The following is a 21,221-nucleotide window of genomic DNA, read 5'->3' on the forward strand; positions in this document are numbered from 1 at the left end:
GTGAAGCAGCGTGATCCAGAATCTGCTGTATGGAAGAGCGATTTGTTGCGCTCGCAATACAGTTCATAACATTTCTATATTCGCTTCGTTTTAAACTTTTAATTCCTTATTGTACTTGTAATTGAATTAATAAAATTCGTATTATTATGATATTAGTCTTTCAAGTGGTCTTGTCCCTCAGCACAACGCTCTCCTCCCGAGTCACACTTTTTACACTAGAAATCATATTAACGTTATTATAGTAGTATTATACGATGTCACTATTCTTGTCCTATCTTCTAGCTAAAACAGTCATCAAAATCCTTGCCACTTTACAGGTATCGAGGTATAAAAACGCCTGAACTTGCTTTTAGTTTATAAATCAAGGAAAATCGATCTTTCTGTGTCTCTTATTAAACCGAGAGACCTGGAGCCGTTAAACCCGCGAGGAGTGTAGGAGCTGCGCGCTCGGTTTCAAACCGTCCAATCAGAGTTACACCCTCCTCCCCCCTGTGCCTTTCAACCAATCAGGACGGGGCTGTCTGCGCATATAAACCCGAGTGCGGGAAGTGGTTCTCAGTACACTGTTGACTGTGAAGAGCAGCGAGGAAGATGGCGAGAACCAAGCAGACCGCTCGCAAATCCACCGGCGGCAAGGCGCCCAGGAAGCAGCTGGCCACCAAGGCTGCCCGAAAGAGCGCCCCCGCCACCGGCGGCGTGAAGAAGCCCCACCGCTACAGGCCCGGCACCGTGGCTCTGCGGGAGATCCGCCGCTACCAGAAGTCCACCGAGCTGCTGATCCGCAAGCTGCCTTTCCAGCGCCTGGTGAGAGAGATCGCCCAGGACTTCAAGACCGACCTGCGCTTCCAGAGCTCCGCCGTCATGGCTCTGCAGGAGGCCAGCGAGGCTTACCTGGTGGGGCTCTTCGAGGACACCAACCTGTGCGCCATCCACGCCAAGAGGGTGACCATCATGCCCAAAGACATCCAGCTGGCCCGCCGCATCCGCGGGGAGCGCGCTTAGACACGGACCGCCTGCTGCAGCATCTTTTCCCTTGAACACAAAGGCTCTTTTAAGAGCCACCACAACACTCGAGAGGGTTACATTATTCCATTATAGTCTGTACGAGGCACAATTCTCGTTTGGTTAGCTGAGAAGTGAAAGCCCTACCGAGAAGCGGTTTTCTACCCCCCCGTGTAAAAGCCCCCCTGCACGACTACACTGCTGCAGTAAACCAGCGACACACGTCTCCCCTTTTGCTCTACACCTATTTTTCAGCGTTCATATCCATACTTGAAAGTGTTCAAATTCAATGGACTGTTTTAATGATACAAAATCGACTGGCATTCAAACCCCTCCCTTCCACTACTGTTTGTTTTCCGAGTTCGGTGTCGGTTCACAATTAAGCAACAGCACGTTTACTGGTCCCTCCATCGCTCTTCATTTCACTCCAAAAGAAGCGTTTATACTGCAGTACAGATCTGTGAGGACCACTGCTAACTAGCCATGAGCCTCAGACAGTCCATGTGATAGAGATTGCAATGACATGATTTAAGAACGTTTATACAGTTACTTTAGGTGGAACATTTCTTTATAAGCGTTTTAAAAGACGTCGTTTTTTAAAACATTTTTGGACTTTTTAACAGCTGGATTTTTTATTCAATGATACAAAAGGGGTGGAGAACGAAATATGTACTGCTACAACGATGAATGCTGTTTGTCAGTTGTTCATGACCCTCATACACAGTAGTACACTACATTTTCCATTCCGAATTCTGTGTTTTTGTGTTGAGCGCGGAATTAGATTGGTCTAAATCTACACGAGAATATTACAGCACCGCTGTAAACATTGAATACTCGAGGTCTGTCCTCTCCGGTGCTGCTGTGGTGGAGAGCTCTCCGGCAGGGAAGAGGTTCCTGTGCAGTCTGGGCTGCTGCTGCGGTCGGAGAGGAGGCGGGCTCGTGTGTCAGCGCGCCTCCTGTCTCAAGCAGGTCCGCTCTCAGGCTTGAAAAGAGAAGCGCCGCGGCTGCAGCCCAGCAGTGTGTGTCGTGTCACTAACTGATAACTTGAAGATGTCTGGACGAGGCAAAGGCGGAAAGGGACTCGGGAAAGGAGGCGCTAAGCGTCACCGCAAGGTTCTCCGCGACAACATCCAGGGAATCACCAAGCCCGCCATCCGCCGCCTGGCTCGCCGTGGGGGAGTGAAGCGGATCTCCGGGCTGATCTACGAGGAGACCCGCGGGGTGCTGAAGGTGTTCCTGGAGAACGTCATCCGCGACGCCGTCACCTACACCGAGCACGCCAAGAGGAAGACCGTCACCGCCATGGACGTGGTGTACGCGCTGAAGCGCCAGGGCCGCACCCTGTACGGCTTCGGCGGCTAAACAGGAGCGGAGCTTCACTGCCGGACTGGACCCCGACGTATCAACCCAAAGGCTCTTTTAAGAGCCACCCACATTATCAAAGTAGAGCTGAAATCTAAACTATCACTTTTGGTGTTTTTTTTTAACCAAACAAGCAAGCAACATTTTGCGATTGCTGTGATGATTCTTAAATTGAGATGCAGGGCTTATCAATCGTTACATTAGTGTGGATCTGGTTGCTAATGAAATAATTTATTGCTGAAAGCGTTTTGATGGAGTGGTAGTTCTTATTCTCATTACTACTAATTCTAATTAGGTCATGAGTAAACAATGAAGCTCCCTTCCTTAATATTTTTATTTCTCACGCATCCTTCATGGCTTTTAAGAAAGAGCCGTTATCACATCGGGCCGTTTCTAACCCTCCCCTCCCCGACAGGAAGCGGCTCAGCTTGGCTTGAAATCCACTTCATTCGCCAAAAGCTAGTCTCCTACATGCTATTTTGTAGAAAGGTTTAGTGTTTAGTTTTATTCTGCTCAGACTAATTTGAAACCAATGCTGAAGCTCAAAAGTGTGGCGATAAAATGCTGTTGGTTGTTCCAAAGTGCTTTTAAAGTTGTCTAGAATATCACCAAAACTGCTTTTGACTTCAAGTTTGCACAAATCGCACGGTTTACGCCGAGCACATTGTTTTCTAGGGTAGGAGACATAAGCGTAATGAGAGTCGGATTTCAGAAAATCTGCACGTTTAGACTATTAGATCATGGGACAGAATGGGGTTCAGCTTCTAAATGTTTTTTTTATTCTTCATGCTGGGTTTGTCTTTTAAGAAAGAGCTTGTGATATCGGGCCGTTTCTAACCCTCCCCGCCCCGACAGGAAGCTGCTCAGCTCTTTGTTCGCTCAGACTCGGCGGGAGGTCGAGACAAAGACGCACGAAGCGCTTGAAAGCCATTTGCAAAGAGCCCTTCTGCTTACGTTCATTTTGTAGAAAGGTTTAGTGTGATGTTTTCTTGTGCTCAGACTAATTTGCTCAAAAGTGTTGCGATAGGATGCTGTTAGTTCAGAACTGATTTTAAAATTGCCAAGAATATCACCAAGAGTTCTTTTGACTCCAAGTTTGCACAAATCGCAGTTTACACCGAGCACATTGTTTTCTAGAGTAGGAGATATACATGGAATGAGAGTGGTTGTGCTAAACGGATCACACGGCGACCCTCTGCTTCCCTGTGCGCGGGCGGAGGGGAGAGAGAGGCGCCTGGAGTCAGAGCGAGCGGCTCGGGCGCTCACCCGTTTGAATTTCATTGGCGCAGAGCGCAGCCAATAGGAGAGCAGCTCTCTCGCTGACCAATGAGCCGCCTTCTGAGCTGAGCTGAGCTGATTTGCATGGGAGCGCTATAAATAGGGGGCTGTGAGGCTAGAACTCTCATGCCTGTTCTCACAGAGTGCAGTTTGTGAAGATGCCTGAACCAGCGAAATCCGCTCCCAAGAAGGGCTCCAAGAAAGCCGTGACCAAGACGGCCGGGAAGGGCGGCAAGAAGCGCAGAAAGACCAGGAAGGAGAGCTACGCCATCTACGTGTACAAGGTGCTGAAGCAGGTGCACCCGGACACCGGCATCTCGTCGAAGGCCATGGGCATCATGAACTCGTTCGTCAGCGACATCTTCGAGCGCATCGCCGGCGAGGCCTCCCGCCTGGCGCATTACAACAAGCGCTCCACCATCACCTCCCGGGAGATCCAGACCGCCGTGCGCCTGCTGCTGCCCGGGGAGCTGGCCAAGCACGCCGTGTCCGAGGGCACCAAGGCCGTCACCAAGTACACCAGCTCCAAGTAAACCCGGCCCGCCCGACCCGGATCTACAAACCCAAAGGCTCTTTTAAGAGCCACCCACAGAGTCGAGAAGGAGCAGTCATGACCTCTTTTTGTGTGTTTGTGCATGTTAGTGCTTTATCCGAAATACCGTAGGGCGTTTGAGCTGCGGTTATTAAACGTTTTGGACAGAACAGGCTCTGTCTACATTTCACGTGTGTATTTTATGCAGATTCCGTTTGCGTTCAATATTGCAAGCTGTCTGAAGGACGTATTGTTTGTTTAATCCGAATATGCATTTTCGGGAAGTATCATTTATGGCTAATTTATAGGGATTTTTCACGTCAAATAACGTGAACACCAGTACTGTTCGTGCCTCTCGGCTCTCCGGCAGGGAAGAGGTTAATGTTTCTGCTGCTGCGCGAGTCGGAGAAGAGGAGGGATCGTGTCTCAACCAGGTCCGCTTGCATGTTTTCTCCTTTTTGTTTTGAGTTTCTTTTAACGATTAGAAATGTACGACTGCGTCTAAATCCTGTTATTATATGGTTGTATGTTTTTAGGCAGTCTAAATCGGGCGAGCTTCCATGACGTTTTCTGTGGAATTTCGGTATTACGATTATACGAGTCTTTACTATAGAAAACCGAGATGAATAACATAAATATGTCCAACTGACCCTATGGTGTGAAGGGTCTGCAAAGCATTTAAATATTTTTCCATTGATAGAATTAAATACTCAAATTCTTCTTGTGAGAAAGAGCAGTTGCTTTGACAGAGAAACTGTTAGAGGACCGAGAAAAGTATCTCCCTGTTTGTAAGGTTACAGCTGAACCAGGGCAGAGCTCCTGGGTGCAGAGACCACGACTGTCCAGCAGAGGGAGCAGGAGAGAGAAGATCAGGACACGCTTGTCTGGAAAACAAGGCGAAAGTCTTTAACATAAGAACCGCAGTCCACAAAAATGAACGATTTCAACTGTGGATCTCTGGTGAGTTAAATTATTTCTTCGTGCTGTTTGATTGCTGTTTTAGTGTCGGGTCATTAATAAATAGTAAACGGAACGCAGGATAAAGGAGTGAATTTAATTTGCTAATTTAATTTACTTTGCGCCTTGCTGGTTTTAAAAACTGTAGAAATGGTGCAGAGGAAGAGACGAACTCGAAATGCAATTCCGATATTTGAGAAAGGAGCAGTGTTATTAAATCGATATTATATCGACTTAACTGTTTTCTCACAGACACACATGTGGATGTTTTGCTGCTAAGAAGTTGTGTGTCTTTCCCTGCTCTCACGTCCTGGGGGCTCGTAAGACCTGGAAAGATGAGATTTTAGTCCGAAACTATTCTATTTTTATACATTTCTATATTCCTGAAAACAAATAATTCCCCGTCAGAACGGTACGAAGATTCTAAAAAGCAACGGATTTAATAATATCCAAACCATCAAGAAATATTCTAAACCTCCAGTCATATAAAATGTATAGTATTTTTTGTTTTAATGTACTACGTCTTATGTGACCGCTAGCTGTAGCTGAAAAGCTGATCAACACATCTGTACATTGCTGCACAGAGCCAACAGGTACCAGTCTGCTGGGGTGTACAGTACATTACTGCACAGAGCCAACAGGTACCAGTCTGCTGGGGTATACAGTGCATTACTGCACAGAGCTGCAGCACTAAAGCCTTCAGTTACAGGGCCCCTAGCTTCTGGAACAGTCTCCCACCCCACATTCAGGATGCTGAGTCGATCTCAGTATTCAAATCCAGACTGAAGGCCTATTACTGCAGCCTAGTCTACTCACACCTTACATTATAGCCTGCTGCAGCCATGGCTGCTGGTGCTGCTGTACATGCCATTGTGTGTCTCTGTGTTGGCCCACCAGGTAGCTACATCTGTTCTGACCAAACTGTCCTATTCTCCTCCCACATGTCCAGGCTGGGCACCATTTGAGTTGGATGCTGCATCACTGCTATGGATCCAAGAGGGACATCGTGGATACAGCTATCGTTTAGGAGGATTTTTCTGGTCTACAGAGATCTGCATGGAGTACTGACATACAGAAGACATGATGGATGGACTGATACACTTATTCATTTATTCCTTTTTTTAATTATAAAATGTTAGCATGCCCAAAGGGGTTGGGCAGACAGTTGACCTTGGACCCCTAGAGGTTTTTTTCTTCTTACTGAGGAGTTTTTGGTTCCTCTCCTCCGTTGTCTTCTGGTCTTTCCTGTTCTGTATTCACAACCTGTATGGTCACTTGCTTTGTTCAGCGGCTTGGGGCAACCTTGTTGTAAAAGGCGTTATATCAAAATAAATTGCATTGAATTGAATTCTGCAAGTCGCTCTTTAAATATCTCGCCTGTGACTTCGCCAGTTTCCCAGCTCACAGTCGGAGGACAGAGGCTGCCCAGGGGTGCAGCTCAGACCCAAAGTCGCCACACAGGCTGTGTTCTGCTGCAGTGAGGCCCGAGTCTGCCAGGGGTCAGAGGTCAATAGCCCTGGGGTCTCTCCAGCTTCCTGTGCCCCTGAGGGAGGAGCCTCCGAGCTGGAAGACAGCAGGGTCCTGCTCTGGGGTCTGTCTTCATGGGGTCAGGCCCTGAGCTCTGGCCTGGGGGAGCAGTCAGCTGTTACCCCTCCTCTCGCTGGGGGAGAAGGGGGAGCCTGTTGCCTCGATAGTTCATTCTGGCTTCACTTGCAGGTCGCATGACCCTCTTCTCCCTGACCCAACGCCCCCCAGTTCGGTCGTGTGTTGTTGTGCTGACCGCTGTCTGATGATCAGAGCGCCGCCTGTCCTCCCAACCCCAACACCTGCTGTTTACTCCCATTACTAAAGAAAAGCTTTTATTGTAATAATGAAACGGAAATGTCCCTGTGTGAGAAACCACAGCCCTCGAGTTTCTGGCCCTGCTCTCCCAGGGGCTAAGGGAGGACAGGAGCTGGTCTCTTCTGCTCCTGTCCTCCAGGAGGTTCAGCTCTCAAGGGGCTCCTCTCCCCACTGGCAGAAGGATGGAGGCCACAGCTCTCTCAGCGCTGCTCCCCTTCTGATCCAGAGCTCAGACACTCCTACTGCCAGACCTGAGGGCTGTAGGCAGCTGCTGTCATACAGTGCTGAACTACATTCATTCACCTTATTGATTCACAGTACATTTCAATTGTTGATTCTGTACTCAACCTGCCAACAGTTAGCAGGAGTTCTGTCTGCACTGAAGTAGCAGGTGTTGGTCATGAAACAGCTCCAGCCAGGACAGCTCCCCTGGGAACGAGTGGAGAAGCAGCAAGAAGGTCAACAGTTCCTCCCCCAGCTAGAGTCCCTGGGAGTAGCTCTTCCCTGGGGAGGCTGAGCCCCCTCTACTCGGCCAGGAGAAGCCTCTGCGACACCCTCTGCTGGACTGGCAGCTCTGGCCTCTGCAGACAGTCCTTCCTGTCCTTCTCCAGGGGAACTGGGCAGGACCCCACTGGGTCTCTGGGGCACCCTCCTCTCTGGGACACAGAGATACTCCCACACTGCTTCTAGACACTGGGCTCTGAATTCCCCACTGCACTGGAGACCCTGGGCTCACAGCAGACTCCTTCCTCTCCCCCTGCTGACCCTGACCTGGGACAGGCCAGCCCCTCGACTGCCCTGAGCTCAGGGTCCTGCAGGCTGGAGCCAGTCCTGTCCAGAGCACCAGCAGCTGCCACACCAGCTGGGCTCCTGGTGCAGAGAGACCCCCACACCAGTCCCACCAGCAGCAGGGTGACTGGGCCACAGCCCCACACTCACCTGCAGGGCTCCTGTCTCCTCCCTCTCAGACAGGCTGGGCTCCAGCACACTGCTGGCTCTCTGCTTCAGGCCCAACTCCCTCTCCTGAGCCCCTGTGGGTCAGCTGTCCAGCCACAGGGCTCCAGGCTGCAGCACTTCACATGACCACTAGAGGCACTGTCCCACTGCCACCATCACAAAGGGAAGATCATGGCTCCAGAAAAAGACAAACCTGTGAAACCAACAGGACAATAACAGATACATTTACAAGCTTAAACAAGAGAAACACAAATAAAAATAACACCAAAAGGCTTTCACTTAAGAAAGTACGGCCAACAACTGCTCCTTCTAACCATGACTTGTCTATTCCAAATCTCAATGCTATTCATTCCTGAGCCTCTGACACAGCTTTTATACAGCTCAATCCCATGTGAAAATCCTCCCAGTCCAATCAGCCCGTTCAGACAATCATTGTCTGCAGGTGCAGTTCTTGACACTGGAGAGTCTGAGTCCTGTTCTGCAAGCCTGCAGTGGCGCCACACTGTGGTCAGTCCTGTCTCAGGGCAGCCTGACAGAGAGGAACTGCGGGAGGAATATTGTCATATTCTCACAGAGGGAGATCTGAAGGGACTCAAGGAGGGATTCGTTACCCAATGATCTTACTGAGTGTTTTCAGACAGGAGCTGTATCCTGTTACAGCTGAAATGAGACATAGGGTTTTTGACAGATGTACAGAGGGGTTTAGACACAATAATCAATACAGGATCAAATACAAAAGGATCAATACATCCTTCAGCAAACTGTAGGATGAAAGTGAGTGTAAGAGAGGCCACAGACCTCCAGCTTTTAACCCTGATCTGTAAAACATCAGGGATTTAAAATCATAGCTGGAAAGTGACAGATCTCTGATCCAGACAGATCAATAGACACATGTGTGACAGACAGGGACAGATTTCTCCAGTACTGTGTGAAATAAGTCATACAAACTGTTCTGGACAGTGCAGTAGACAGTATCACAGTGTTCCAGTGCAGCACACCGACAGAATCACAGTGTAACAGTGCAGCAGACAGACAGAATCACAGTGTTACAGTGCAGCAGACAGACTGTAACACAATGTTCCAGTGTAGCAGATATACAGTATCACAGTGTTACAGTGTATCAGAGAGACATTATCACAGTGTTATAGTGCAGCAGACAGTAACACAGTGTTACAGTGCAGCAGACAGTATCACAGTGTTACAGTGCAGCAGACAGACTGTATCGCAGTGTACAGTGTAGCAGGCAGACAGCATCACTGCGTTACAGTGCAGGAGACAGTATCACAGTGTTACAGTGCACAGACAGACAGTATCACAGTGTTCCAGTGCAGCAGATAGTATCACAGTATACAGTGCAGTAGACAGTACCACAGTGTTCCAGTGCAGCGCACCGACAGAATCAGAGTGTTACAGTGCTGCAGACAGACTGTAACACAGTGTTCCAGTGTAGCAAATATACAGTATCACAGTGTTCAAGTGCGGCAGACAGATATTATCACAGTGTTACAGTGCACAGACAGACAGTATCAGAGTGTTACAGTGCACAGACAGACAGTATCACAGTGTTCCAGTGCAGCAGATAGTATCACAGTATACAGTGCAGTAGACAGTACCACAGTGTTCCAGTGCAGCGTACCTACAGAATCACAGTGTTACAGTGCTGCAGACAGACTGTAACACAGTGTTCCAGTGTAGCAAATATACAGTATCACAGTGTTCCAGTGCGGCAGACAGATATTATCACAGTGTTATAGTGCAGCAGACAGTAACACAGTGTTACATTAAAGCAAACAGAAAGTATCACAGTGTTACAGTGTATCAGACAGACATTATCACAGTGTAATAGTAGAGCAGACAGTATCACAGTGTTACAGTGCAGCACCCAGTATCACAGTGTACAGTGCAGCAGACAGTATCACAGTGTTCCAGTGTAGCAGACATTTTACAGTGTTACAGCAAGCAGACAGTACCACAGTGTTGGAGTACAGCAGACAGAGAGTATCACGGTGTTAGAGTCCCAAAGACAGTATCACAGTGTTCCAGTGTAGTAGGCAGACTGTCTCAAAATTCTCCAGTTCAGTGCAGCAGACAGACAGTATCATAGTGTTACAGTGCAGCAGACAGACAGTATCGTAGTGCTCCAGTGCAGCAGACAGTATAACAGTGTTATATTGCAGCAGACAGACACTATCACAGTGTTACAGTGCAGCAGACAGTATTACAGTATTATTGTTACATTAATAAATATTACGACCGGTACAGTTTTACTGGGCTATCGAGGGGACAGTACTATTTGGGCTTACATGTGTGTGTAGTGGTGTAGGAGTACAGTCATTGTGGGTACAGGAAGACATTAGGAGAGATCATAATATGATGGGAGGGAGTGGGGGCGTCACCAACTTGACAGCTCTGGGGAAGAAGCTATTTTGGAGTCTAGTTGTGTGCGACTGGAGTGACCGGAACCTTCTGCCAGATGGTAGGGGAACAAACAAGTTATGACTGGGGTGAGTGGGGTCAGACATAATTTTGGTGGCTTTTTTCAGACTCCTGGTGTTGTATACTTCCTGGATGGATGGTAAGGCACTGCTGATGATGTGTTGGGCAGTTTTGACCACCCGCTGTAGTGCCTTACGGTCGGATGCGGTGCAGTTGCTGTACCAGACTGTGATGCAGCTGGTCAATATGCTCTCCACCACACATCTGTAGAAGTTGGTGAGGATCTGTGGATGTAGGTGTATTTTCTTCAGCCTTCTCAGGAAGTACAGCCGCTGTTGTGCCTTCTTGATGAGACTGGAGGTGTTCAGTGTCCATGTAAGGTCCTTAGAGATGTGAACGCCTAGGAATTTGAAGTTATTCACCATCTCCACCGCAGACCCTTAAATGTAGATGGTGGAGTGAACTTTTCCTTGTCTCCTGAAGTCAACAATCAGCTCTTTGGTTTTGCTGATGTTGAGACATAGGTTGTTGGTTCGGCACCAGTCTGCAAGTTGTTTTATCTCCTCCCTGTAGGCAGTCTCATCATTGTCAGTGATCAGGCCCACGACTGTGGTATCGTCTGCATACTTGATGATGGTGTTTGTGCTGAACTTGGCAGTACAGTCGTGGGTGAACAGGGAGAAAAACAGTGGGCTGAGCACACAGCCTTGAGGCTGCAGACAGTATCACAGTGCCCCAGTGCAAAAGACAGTATCACAGTGTTCCAGTGTAGCAGACAGACAGTATCACAGTGTTCCAGTGCAGCAGACAGTTTAACAGTGTTACAGTGTAGTAGACAGACAGTATCACAGTGCCCCAGTGTAACAGACAGTATTACAGTGTTATAGTGCAGCAGACAGAGAGTATTACAGTGTTCTAGTGCAGCAGACAGACAGTATCACAGTGTACAGTGCAACAGACAGTGTCCCAGAGTTCCCGTTTAGCAAACAGACAGTATCTCAGTGCCCCAGTATAGCAGACAGACATTATTAGTGTCACAGTAAATCAGACAGTATCACTGTCTTACGGTGCAGCAGACAGTATCACAGTGTTCCACTGCAGTAGACAGTATCACTGTGTTTAGTGCATCATCCAGACAGTATCACAGTGTTCCAGTGTAAAAGACAGACAGTATCAAAATTCCCCAGTAGCAGTTTCACAGTGTTCCAGTGTAGGAGGCAGCTGTGGGGGGTCTGTACTCAATGAGGGGGGATCCTGGCTGTGCTGGAATAGCTCCACTGTCCTGGTATGTTAGTGAATTTGATTTCAGCGTAGGTCACATCTTCAGCCATGGTGTCTCACTGTCTCAGCGTCTTTAAAAATGTCTCTTTCTCATCACGATGGACTGCCTCGCCGCACAGAGACAGAAGGAAGGATACTGAATGAGGAAGAGTCAGAAGGAGGAGTTGTCTACGTTCCTGCTTTTTCTCAAAATGGCCTCCTCGAAGAGACAAACACAGAATCTGAAAAACTGACCTTCGAGTGAAACATTTGTGATGAGAATATGATTTCAGGCACTGAGCCTGTTAGCTTGATGAAAAGACGTGTTCAGGAAGATCAGAGAGAGAGACAAGTGTTCAGGCACCTTCAGCACAACATCCCACTGAGGCTCATTCAGAGCTGGTGAGAGTGTCAGTCTGAGACTCTTGGCCTGGAGCTGGTGTCTGCGGTGTCACTGAGGCTCAGGGCCAGGAGCTGGACTGGACACAGATGACATCGCGGTCAGTGGAGCACAGCTGGAAACTGAAAAGGGCTTCATTAGAACAATCTCCATAGACACGTGTAGCAGTTTTTCCCCCTGCCGGCCACACTGTGAAATGTCACCTTCTGACATCGCTTTTCACAGTGTTACTGCAACTTTAAATGTCGACGTTTGAACCGATTGAAGTAGTTCAGGTGGGTAGCCGTGTCGTCATGCTAGGCTGCAAAGGAACAAGTAATAGGTTTATTCCCTGCTGAAAGGAGAAGAAAACAACGTTTCGGCTGTCGAGCCTTCTTCAGGTGTGAGCTGAACGTTGGGTTTTCTTTCTCGTATATTGATTGTTCACTTAATCATTTAACATTAAAATGTGTATCCTAGATTATTTTTCAAGGCTACTAGATATAGGTTATGCTTCGGAGTCCTGTAAAAAAATAAAGTTTGACGAGTATAATACTAAATAATCATGTAAATTATATTGTAAAGCATGTTATTAACGTGTTTAGGAGTCTAAACTGTCGTTATTGTGACTCGTCCTTCAAAAATACAATTTACGTTTGAATATGTGGACTTCGGGGATATCTTTGGATATAAAAGTGTAAACCTAAAAAAGCCCGCAGTGTCAGTGATTTCGAAATAAAACGAAGTCTATTGATCAGGCTACAGCAGGGGGTGTCGATTCCGATAACTGTCCGCCGGCGGCGATGGTGATACACGAGTCTATGGAGGGCTGGTTTACAGTGCAGTAGTGAGGGTCTGTTGTGTATTAAACACCCCGATCATGTGACTGGGGTCTGTACTCTCTGTTTATGAATAAGAAGATCCACAGCCAATCAGATCCCTGGATTGAGCCCAGCGATGTCGCGATTGGTCAGTGGGAGTTATTTCTGATTAACAGTAAGTTTCCCCAATTACAGACGAGACTCGGTCCAGTTGCCCAATAAACACCGAGATTTAGGAGAGGGGCGGGAATTTTAAATGTGTTGTTGTTCCTCTGCGTTTAAGAAACAGGAAGGAGTTATTATTGAGCAAAAGGAGACATTGAATCGTTGTCGCCTTTGTTTGTGAAAAATCCGAGGCGGCTTTTAGTGCTGTAGCTGTAAACTGTTGCTGTTTGTCTCGTATTTTGTTCGTCTGGACACATGCAATCACGCCGCTATGTTACACGAGTTGCTGTGGAAACTTTATTTCTGCTTCAGACACGTTGAGCCTCAGTGATTGCGAACCTTCGTGCAGATGAAGATGATGATGAAGAAGACGATGATGGTGAGACCTTCATGTGGCAGAGCGCGTCTTCTAACTGTTACTGGAGAAACAAGACTGAAGCTCAGACCTTTCCAAAGGCTGAGTCCCTGAGCTATGAGGATCGTGAGGACCAGCTGGACAGTCCATTGTCCACTCCACAGCCCTGAGGAAGGAGGTAGGCAGGACAAGAGCTCGTCTTTAACAGAAGCTGTGAGAACTGAGGGTAGATTTTACTTTATTTATTTGTTCTCATCGTACATTTTATGAATGGGCTCTTGTTGTGTTAAATGTGCTGTGTACTGTGTTGTGTCTTTTACCTGTCTGCAAAAACACTTTCCTCTCTGGGACAATAAAGTAAGTAAGAGGTGTCCAGTCCTGGAGGGGTCAGTGTGTGTCTGCAACAGGGCTGTCCAGTCCAGTCCTGGAGGGGTCAGTGTGTGTGTCTGCAGCAGGGCTGTCCAGTCCTGGCCCTGGAGGGGTCAGTGTGTCTCTGCAGATGATCCAGGTGGTTTTGATCAGCAGCAGCTGAAGAGCTGGGAAAAGGTGTTTGTTTGGTCCAGTTAAACCAGTAACCAGCGGGTTTAGCTCCAGTCTCTCTCCTCTATAGCTCTATACTGTGTCCATGAGAGATCTAGAAGACAGAGATTATGTGTTGATTTAGTTATTACATTATAATATTGATTTTTCTCAGCCCTAGAATAGATAAAGAGAGAATACAGATTCTGATTTAATCTTTAGTTAAAATTAATTCCCTAAACATCATTTTAAATGTTACATTTTCCAGCAATGTTATTGAATATTTATAGACAGAGACAATGTTTTGAATATCTGTTAAATATATGTTGCTTTATATATATATACCTGTACAGATCTTAGTCAATCTCTGCTGGATCTCTTCAGTTTGCTGTGTGTTGTTTGTATTGTCTCATTGTTATAACTGCTATCGTGATGTGGAATAGTGTTGTCAGTTGTGTGTAAACTGTGTTGTGCTCTTTGATCCCTCTGTCTGAGCTGCTCCTACGCTGCTGTGGGTATTTTCTCAGGGACGGCCTCTGGAGAATCTGTACCAGCCTCAGGAATGGACACCGATATCAGCCGACTGTTCCTTCACTCCTTCATTCTGATAATTCGCTACACTAATGTACTGTTTTAACATAATAAAACACTCCTGAGCAAGCTTTTAGTCACTTGTTTTTTATCTTATTTTTGTTCTTTAATTAAACACCAGGTTGTGAACACCTCTTCCATGCTCTTGGGTTTTATTTCCAGTGTCTGTGAAAGAAACTGTGGTCTTTGTGGTGATGAGAAAGTTCTCTGCTAGTTATTATATCGAAAAGTTTTGGGGAAACTTCCTGTATGAGCTCTGTGTCTTGGGAGGGGTGAGATTCTCATGGAGAACAGTGGAAAGGTGAAGCCTGATTGTCCACAGTTATAATTCAAGTCTAATTCCATCATACTGTCAAACTCCGAGCTGCTCAATACACACAGATGGAGTCACACTGACTCACTGCAACACCTTTCACAGAGAAGCAGAGTCCTGTGCAACAGGCAGGACTGACAGCCCCTCTGAACACTGTGCAGGATCACAGCAGCTCCAGATCACTGCAGGATTCAGCGCAGCTCCAACTCTCCTCCATCTTCACAAACATCATCAATTCACTTTATCTGAGCTGCAGGTGTGCAGTGGCTCCTGCGGTCCAGCTGTGCTCCCTGCTTTGTGTTTTTTCACAGAAGGGGGTCCTGCTCTGGGCCGGAGAGTGAATTGCCGTTTTAAAGCTTTTCTATTTGGCGGCGCTGCCACTTTTCGTGCAGCGGTGTGGCTCGTCGTGTAGCGCGCTGGTCTATGGCTGGTGGGAGTCCGGGTTCAAATCCCCAGTGCAGTCAGTGCAGACCCGGGTTTAAGCCCGCAAAGAAGAGCTTTTGTAAAACCCGAAACACAGTAGATGAGCAGAGATACTTCTTTTAGAATTACAAGAACAGGGGGGATACCTTTTTATTTTTTTCGATATTTTTCGTTTACCGAAATTTTGCCAGATAAGTATGACCGCGGAGGTACTCCAATTTCGACAAAAAGTATAGCTCACTCTGCTAAACCCCGACTCTTACATATCTCCACCCCGGAGCCCCGGGTTCGAAACCCGCCTGGCTCGACCGATATTTTTCTCTCGAGCTGAACTTGCACTCTTCTGATTGGCTGTTCTTACACCCACCTCTTCCACACGCTGATTGGACACTATTCATACTGAACCCCGCCCTTAAGCCCAGCCACACCCCGTCTCAGTCACCATGGTGACGAGACGCGTTCCCTCTGCAGCGCGGAGCGTCATCCTTCACCTACCGGGCTGCGACTGTCCTCGGGCGGCGGGGCTCTAATCGAGGCCGGGGATGGAAGCTGCAGTCTAGGCCGCAGACCAGCGGCTCCCGACTCCCCGACCACGACAGCCCGGTGCCCCGCGGCCGTACCGCTCAATTCAACCCGATTCACGGTTCTCTACACCCCTGTACCCCACCCTCCCACACCCCAGAATAATCAATTAATCAATTAACACTCAAAGCAGTTTATTACAGCAAATAAGGATATAAAGCATGAAACAATTACACTATACAGCAGTGTTATTAAGCAGGTATCCACACATTTCCATCTCGGTCCCCGGTGTCTCTTAATTTGCTACCTTTGTTGTCCTTTTCGCGCTCATCAGGGGTTCACATTATAAATAGGGGCGGGTCTGTGCTCCAGGCCCGTGCAGGCTGGGGTCAGGGGAGGTGGGGGGACTCCGGCGGCTCGCTGGCTGGGAGAGAGGCGGCTGGTACCCCGCTGCTCTCCCGGTACAGGCGCTTTGCTCGGCTGCCGGGGAAAAAAAAAACATGCATTAAATTTTTCTTACAGGTTTTGACAAAAGCAGTAACTTTTTCTACGAGAAATGCATTTTAAATGTTTTTTAACTCTCTCGCTTTAACCTTTACAACAGGACAGCCGGCGTTTCGAGAGCAAGGTAAGCGGTTTCTCTCTCTCTCTCTCTCCTCACACCCGGGGTTTCGGTTTTCACACCGGGTCTCACACGGCTGGGCTCCAGTTTCCTGCGGTCAGTTACCAGTAACTCGAGTTACCAGTTTCCCCCAGTTCAAGCTAAACGGAGCGGTCGGCGCGTCTTCATGCAAACCGGCTCCGGAGAAAGAAAACCCAGCCGGACCTGCAGCTGCACAGTGAGTCGATACCGGTAAGAGACGAAGCCCCTGTGAAAGTGGTTTTCAGTCCTAAACGAGCCCTGAAGCTGCGCTTTCCTGACCGGGTCTCTCTCGGCCTCTAGGAAGAAGAGACTCGGACTCGCCTGTGAATCCGCCGCGGAGCTCCGGTCACTCGGTACACGGGTGGGTCTGCGCTCAGGTCTCCACGCCGAGAAGGACCCGACAGCCGCCGTTTAAAGCCCAAAGCCGCGCCAGGATCCTGCAGAAGTCTGGAATACAAAGCGTATTGTGCAGGTAAAGATACAAAATACAAAAGTAGCAGTTTAAAGAAGCTGAAGCACGATTTTAATACCACGTTTCTCTCCGCAGAGTCGAGGCCACAAGTCCAGGTGGGGAGCTGCGTCAGCATGCGTAGGCTGCAAAGGAACAAGTAAAAAGTTTATTCCATGCTGAAAAAAGAAAGAAAACACGTTTCGGCCGTGGAGCCTTCTTCAGGTGGGAGCTACAGCCCGTCCAGCAGCTCGGACAAAAGTAAGTTTCGAAATGCATTACCTTTCAAGCCCCATCTTATAACATTTCCCACTCGGACCGAGAAAAACCCACAGCCGTCGCCCAGGATCCCGCTCCAGCTAAACGGTAAATTTAAGAAACTTTCTTTGTTTGCAAACTCGCTATTTAAAGGCAGAGAAGCGACTCGGGCGTCGGAACCGCTAAACAGCCGCAGATTGAAGTCTAATTGCAGACTGACCGCACCTGCCTTCTCATTCAGACTCAGCCAATAGGGGCGGCGGATCCCGGAGCTGCTCGTCTCTGCTGCTAAACAGCGAGTTTTCAAACAGGGACACGAGAGACCACAAATTCCCTAACAGGGACAGTTAAACAAAAAATTAAATCTAATCTGAGGTTAAAAATAGGTTTTAGTCTGAGCTACTGGGCTTGCAACCCTTCCAGTGCACTCCACTGCAATAATCTGACTCAACCAGCTGCTTAATTACTGCTGATCCTGCTAATTATCAATTCAACAGCACTGGGTGCAGCTACACTGTAATGCAGTGGACTGGAGAGGCTGCAAGTAGCTCTGATTCCAGTATCAAGGTCCCACCTTCACACTACAATACCCTGAGACAGGATGGGCTCCCACAGTGACACTACACTGCCCACTCATGCTCTTTATTCACCTCAAGGCAACACTGCTCACAGGGAACACAAATAAGGAACAAGCAGGTGTCTCCTCCACTCTGGAAAGGAAACAAGAAACTGGTTCTGGCTGTGGAGTTGTCTGTGTGTTGGGAGGCCATCAGGCTGCAGAGAAACAGGACACCTTGAGACGGAACAGGAGTCTGAAGAGGCTCTGAGACTGAAAGCAATCACTTCTACACCTGTGCTCAACCCATTACCTCACCACATCCTGCCCAAACAGTCAATAAACCTCATTCGCAGCACCCATTACTAAACCAGTTTAATTTCTCTGGTTTATACACTCTCCTGTGATGAATGTTAATGGTTCCTGCCCCTTGCCTGCTTTCTGACAGCATCCAAACCACACAGCAGCTCTCCTGTGCTTGTGTTGGAGTGAACTCGACTGTTGCAGGGGAAGGACATGTTTTCTGATGATGGGGAGTCAGTCTGAATCCTGCAGTTAGTATGTGAATATGATTCAAATATCAGGACTCTACAGTGACAGTGTTAAGGACAATTGGAGCTGTTGTCTCACACAAGAAGAAAACTCCAGAGCCAGAATAAATGTTCTTCTTGGTGTGGAATTCTCCCCTACTTGTTTCTCTGCAGCTCCACACTGACACTCCTCTCCACTCTGAGCACATTCAAACAGGCAGGTTTTTCCTACAGCTGAACAATCTCCTTTCACCAACAGCCTCAGCTGCCCTCCCACCCAAAGACACTCAGATCTTTTTCATGGTCCAGTGGAAGAATTCTAACAGCCCAGAATATGAACAAAGCACATTAATTCATGTCACTGGCCCTGTCAGTCAGCCCCTCCGGTCAAGGGTGTATTGATACTGTGGGACACTTGAAAATGCAGGTTTTCATTGGAAAGGTACAGTGTCCTCCATCAGTACTGCAATGAGTCAACTTCACAGTCAAGCAATTTGTTCTTGTGATCAGAACAGAAATATTATCCTGGTTTTATTGTGGTAATTCTCTGCATACATTTGATCATATTGGAATAAAAAATGTTCAGCATTCTATTTTGAAGTTACTGGGACACATTCACTTTAAGTACATTTCAGAGTGTAGAAAAGTATGTGCTTGTATATCCCTCTAAGAGGTCTGAGACCCATTGAGCTCACTGCCCTCTGTAATCATCTGAGATGCTTTGCTGTTGCAATTGAGTTCTTATTTAGTCTTCAGGTGATCATACTTCAATTGTTTTTCCTTCTGGCAATAGGGTTGAAAGTTAGGCATTAGACCCAACAAGTTAAGGTGTTTCCACAGTTATTCTCCTGATGACCTCCTTGGTTGCATTGTAGACTGACTCAAAGCTACAGCACCTGAATATTTGATGTGTGTCCTCTGAGCTGAGATGTAGATGACATGTATGGTCCCTAACTAACACCACCTCTAATCCTACTGCTGTACATGTGATCTTCATGTGAGCTCAGAGGGAGCGCAGAGGACATTGAGGTGTTGCTGGAGCTCTCAGCTCTGAGTCCACAGCCTTCAGGTTTGAGCTTCAGTGATCCAGTACGCTAGTGCTGATGGAGACAGACAGGTGAAGGAGTCTCCTCCTGATCTCCCCAGGCCATGACTCTCACAGGAGGTGCTGTTCTCTGGAGCATCTGCAGCTCCTTTCTTTCTCCACACTTGAACCTGTCATCTCTGTCCTCTGAGCGCTTGGTGAAGCCTGGTGGAGGGAATGTCATGGCCTGGGGATGCAGGAATGTCTCAGACTGGCTCACTCATCTTCCTTGAGGATGTAGCTAATTATGGCAGCAGCAGAGGGATTTCTGAAGTTTACAGAAACAGGGTCTCTGATGAAGCAGAAAAGGCTTCCATATTTATTGGACAGTGCTGCACCATGCAGCATGACAATGACCCAAAGCATCCAGTCAGGGCAACCAAAGAGCTCATCAGGAGAAAATAGAAACTGGTCAAGTGTGTCTGCAGATCTCAATCCAACTCAAAGTCACTACTTTAGCATGTTACAAAGTAAAAGCATCTCAAGAACAGGCGATACCTTATCTTAATTGATGACGCAGAGTACAGTGAGCTCATTTACTGTTTTATGCTATGAAATGCACGTAACATGAAGAATGTGCCCCAGTGAGTCAGACCATATGACACGATGAGGATTAATTCACCACTATTCCTGCTGCCTCCTGGTGTTCATCCACACTCTCAGAGGTCTAAGATTATGATTTTCAAATTGAGGAGAATCTGATTTACAGGGTGAGTTGGCTAAATCCTCACACCCTGACATCACACTGACACTCCTTCACTACAGCTGCAGCACTGGAGTAATCAGCATTAATATGGAAGTCTGACATGTACAATTCATCAAGCATATTCTGTACTTGTCTAGAACTCCATCTTATATACTTGTTTCTGTATCAATACTATTATTCTCAATCATTTAAGATTTAAAACCAGAACACTGAACTTGTTGCTGGGCTTGTCAGCTACACCTCACTGTCTTCTGCAGGAACAGCTCAGTCAGGAGAAAACCGTGGACAGTCTTTTACTGGCCAGGCCAGTCTCCACATTTAAATCCTCCTGAGCAGCATTTTACAGGCTGAAGAAAATCAAAACCACAAGAATAGACAACTTGGTAGCTGCAGAGAGGAGGATGCTAAGAATATTGAGCTGACTGTGTCCAGATTGCAGGCAGTTATTGTCTCAAAGGCAGCTTCACCCACATGTTCCCCAGTCTTTACTGTCACTTGAAATTACAGCATTTAACTGGCTGTGCTTGAATATGATCAAATGTATGCAATTCCAAAAATAAATTGTATGTTTTATTCTGTTTGTTATTCGTTGTCTCTTGTTCATGAATAAATATTGCTTGACTGTAAAGTTGTGGCTCATTGCTGGGGTACGGGGTGCAGATCTAGGACGAGTCTTGCTGTATTTAACAGTGCAGGGGGTTGACATGATTTGCTGTGGAACTGAGGGACCTGTGCTCAGGGGCAAACTGAGAACTAGATCTAGTTATGGGAAGCACTTGATTAGTAGTGACACCCTGTTCAGTGGAGTGTTCTGCACTCGGTTTCAACTGTACCACAGGCTAGAGCCCATTCACTGATCTAGTGCTCAATATCCCGCACTGTCCCGGGACAGATGTGATGGCAGAACTATACAGCACACCTCGCTCTGCATGACCCCGGCATATACAGATTCCTTAGAGCGGTACGTTCTTTTTAAAAAGCCAAGACAAACCTAGAACGAGTTAAAATATAAAAGCAATATACGGGTGAGAGTAAAGTTTAAAAACCACAACCGAGCTCGTACAAACAGACCGCGTCTCTGTCGGCGCTGCAGCGCGATGTGAACAAACCGCGTCTTGGTCAACTTGACCGATTGAACTTGAGTGATTGAACGTTGAAATGAATAAATCTTCATATCGTTCCTAAATGTGAACCGAAATTAAAGCGGGTGAGCATTTCCCGTGAGAGTAAGGATACGGTCTGGAGGTCTTGAGTGCTTTTTATTCCAAATTCATTTTCCCGA

At 47.4% G+C, this 21,221-nt stretch overlaps 3 protein-coding genes and 1 long non-coding RNA gene across 6 annotated transcripts; all 4 read left to right on the forward strand.

Moving 5' to 3' along the window:
* Nucleotides 1–591: 591 nt before the first annotated feature.
* LOC138224576 (histone H3) lies at nucleotides 592–1,067 on the forward strand. Its single transcript, XM_069182498.1, has one exon. The coding sequence runs from the start codon at nucleotides 592–594 to the stop codon at nucleotides 1,000–1,002; it is 411 nt and encodes a 136-aa protein (XP_069038599.1). The 3' UTR covers nucleotides 1,003–1,067.
* Nucleotides 1,068–2,052: 985 nt separating this feature from the next.
* LOC138224741 (histone H4) lies at nucleotides 2,053–2,408 on the forward strand. Its single transcript, XM_069182777.1, has one exon. The coding sequence runs from the start codon at nucleotides 2,053–2,055 to the stop codon at nucleotides 2,362–2,364; it is 312 nt and encodes a 103-aa protein (XP_069038878.1). The 3' UTR covers nucleotides 2,365–2,408.
* A 1,377-nt stretch (nucleotides 2,409–3,785) lies between these two features.
* LOC138224852 (histone H2B 1/2-like) lies at nucleotides 3,786–6,479 on the forward strand. 3 transcript variants are annotated; one of them, XM_069182982.1, is made up of 3 exons: nucleotides 3,786–4,171; nucleotides 4,968–5,134; nucleotides 6,081–6,479. In XM_069182982.1, exons 1-3 carry the CDS (start codon nucleotides 3,801–3,803, stop codon nucleotides 6,197–6,199), a joined length of 657 nt encoding a protein of 218 aa, XP_069039083.1. In that variant the 5' UTR covers nucleotides 3,786–3,800; the 3' UTR covers nucleotides 6,200–6,479. The 3 variants fall into 3 exon arrangements, 1 of the variants encoding a protein (XP_069039083.1); XR_011183309.1 differs by lacking the exon at nucleotides 6,081–6,479 and having other exon boundaries at nucleotides 3,786–4,608; nucleotides 4,975–5,063; XR_011183308.1 differs by lacking the exon at nucleotides 6,081–6,479 and having other exon boundaries at nucleotides 3,786–4,608; nucleotides 4,968–5,054.
* A 6,441-nt stretch (nucleotides 6,480–12,920) lies between these two features.
* Nucleotides 12,921–14,587, forward strand: LOC138224687 (uncharacterized). The gene is made up of 2 exons (XR_011183128.1): nucleotides 12,921–13,001; nucleotides 13,304–14,587. It is a non-coding gene; the product is annotated as an uncharacterized lncRNA (long non-coding RNA).
* The last annotated feature ends 6,634 nt before the right edge of the window (nucleotides 14,588–21,221 follow it).

Source organism: Lepisosteus oculatus, chromosome 23, assembly GCF_040954835.1.
Source record: "Lepisosteus oculatus isolate fLepOcu1 chromosome 23, fLepOcu1.hap2, whole genome shotgun sequence".
Lineage (NCBI taxonomy): Eukaryota > Metazoa > Chordata > Actinopteri > Semionotiformes > Lepisosteidae > Lepisosteus > Lepisosteus oculatus.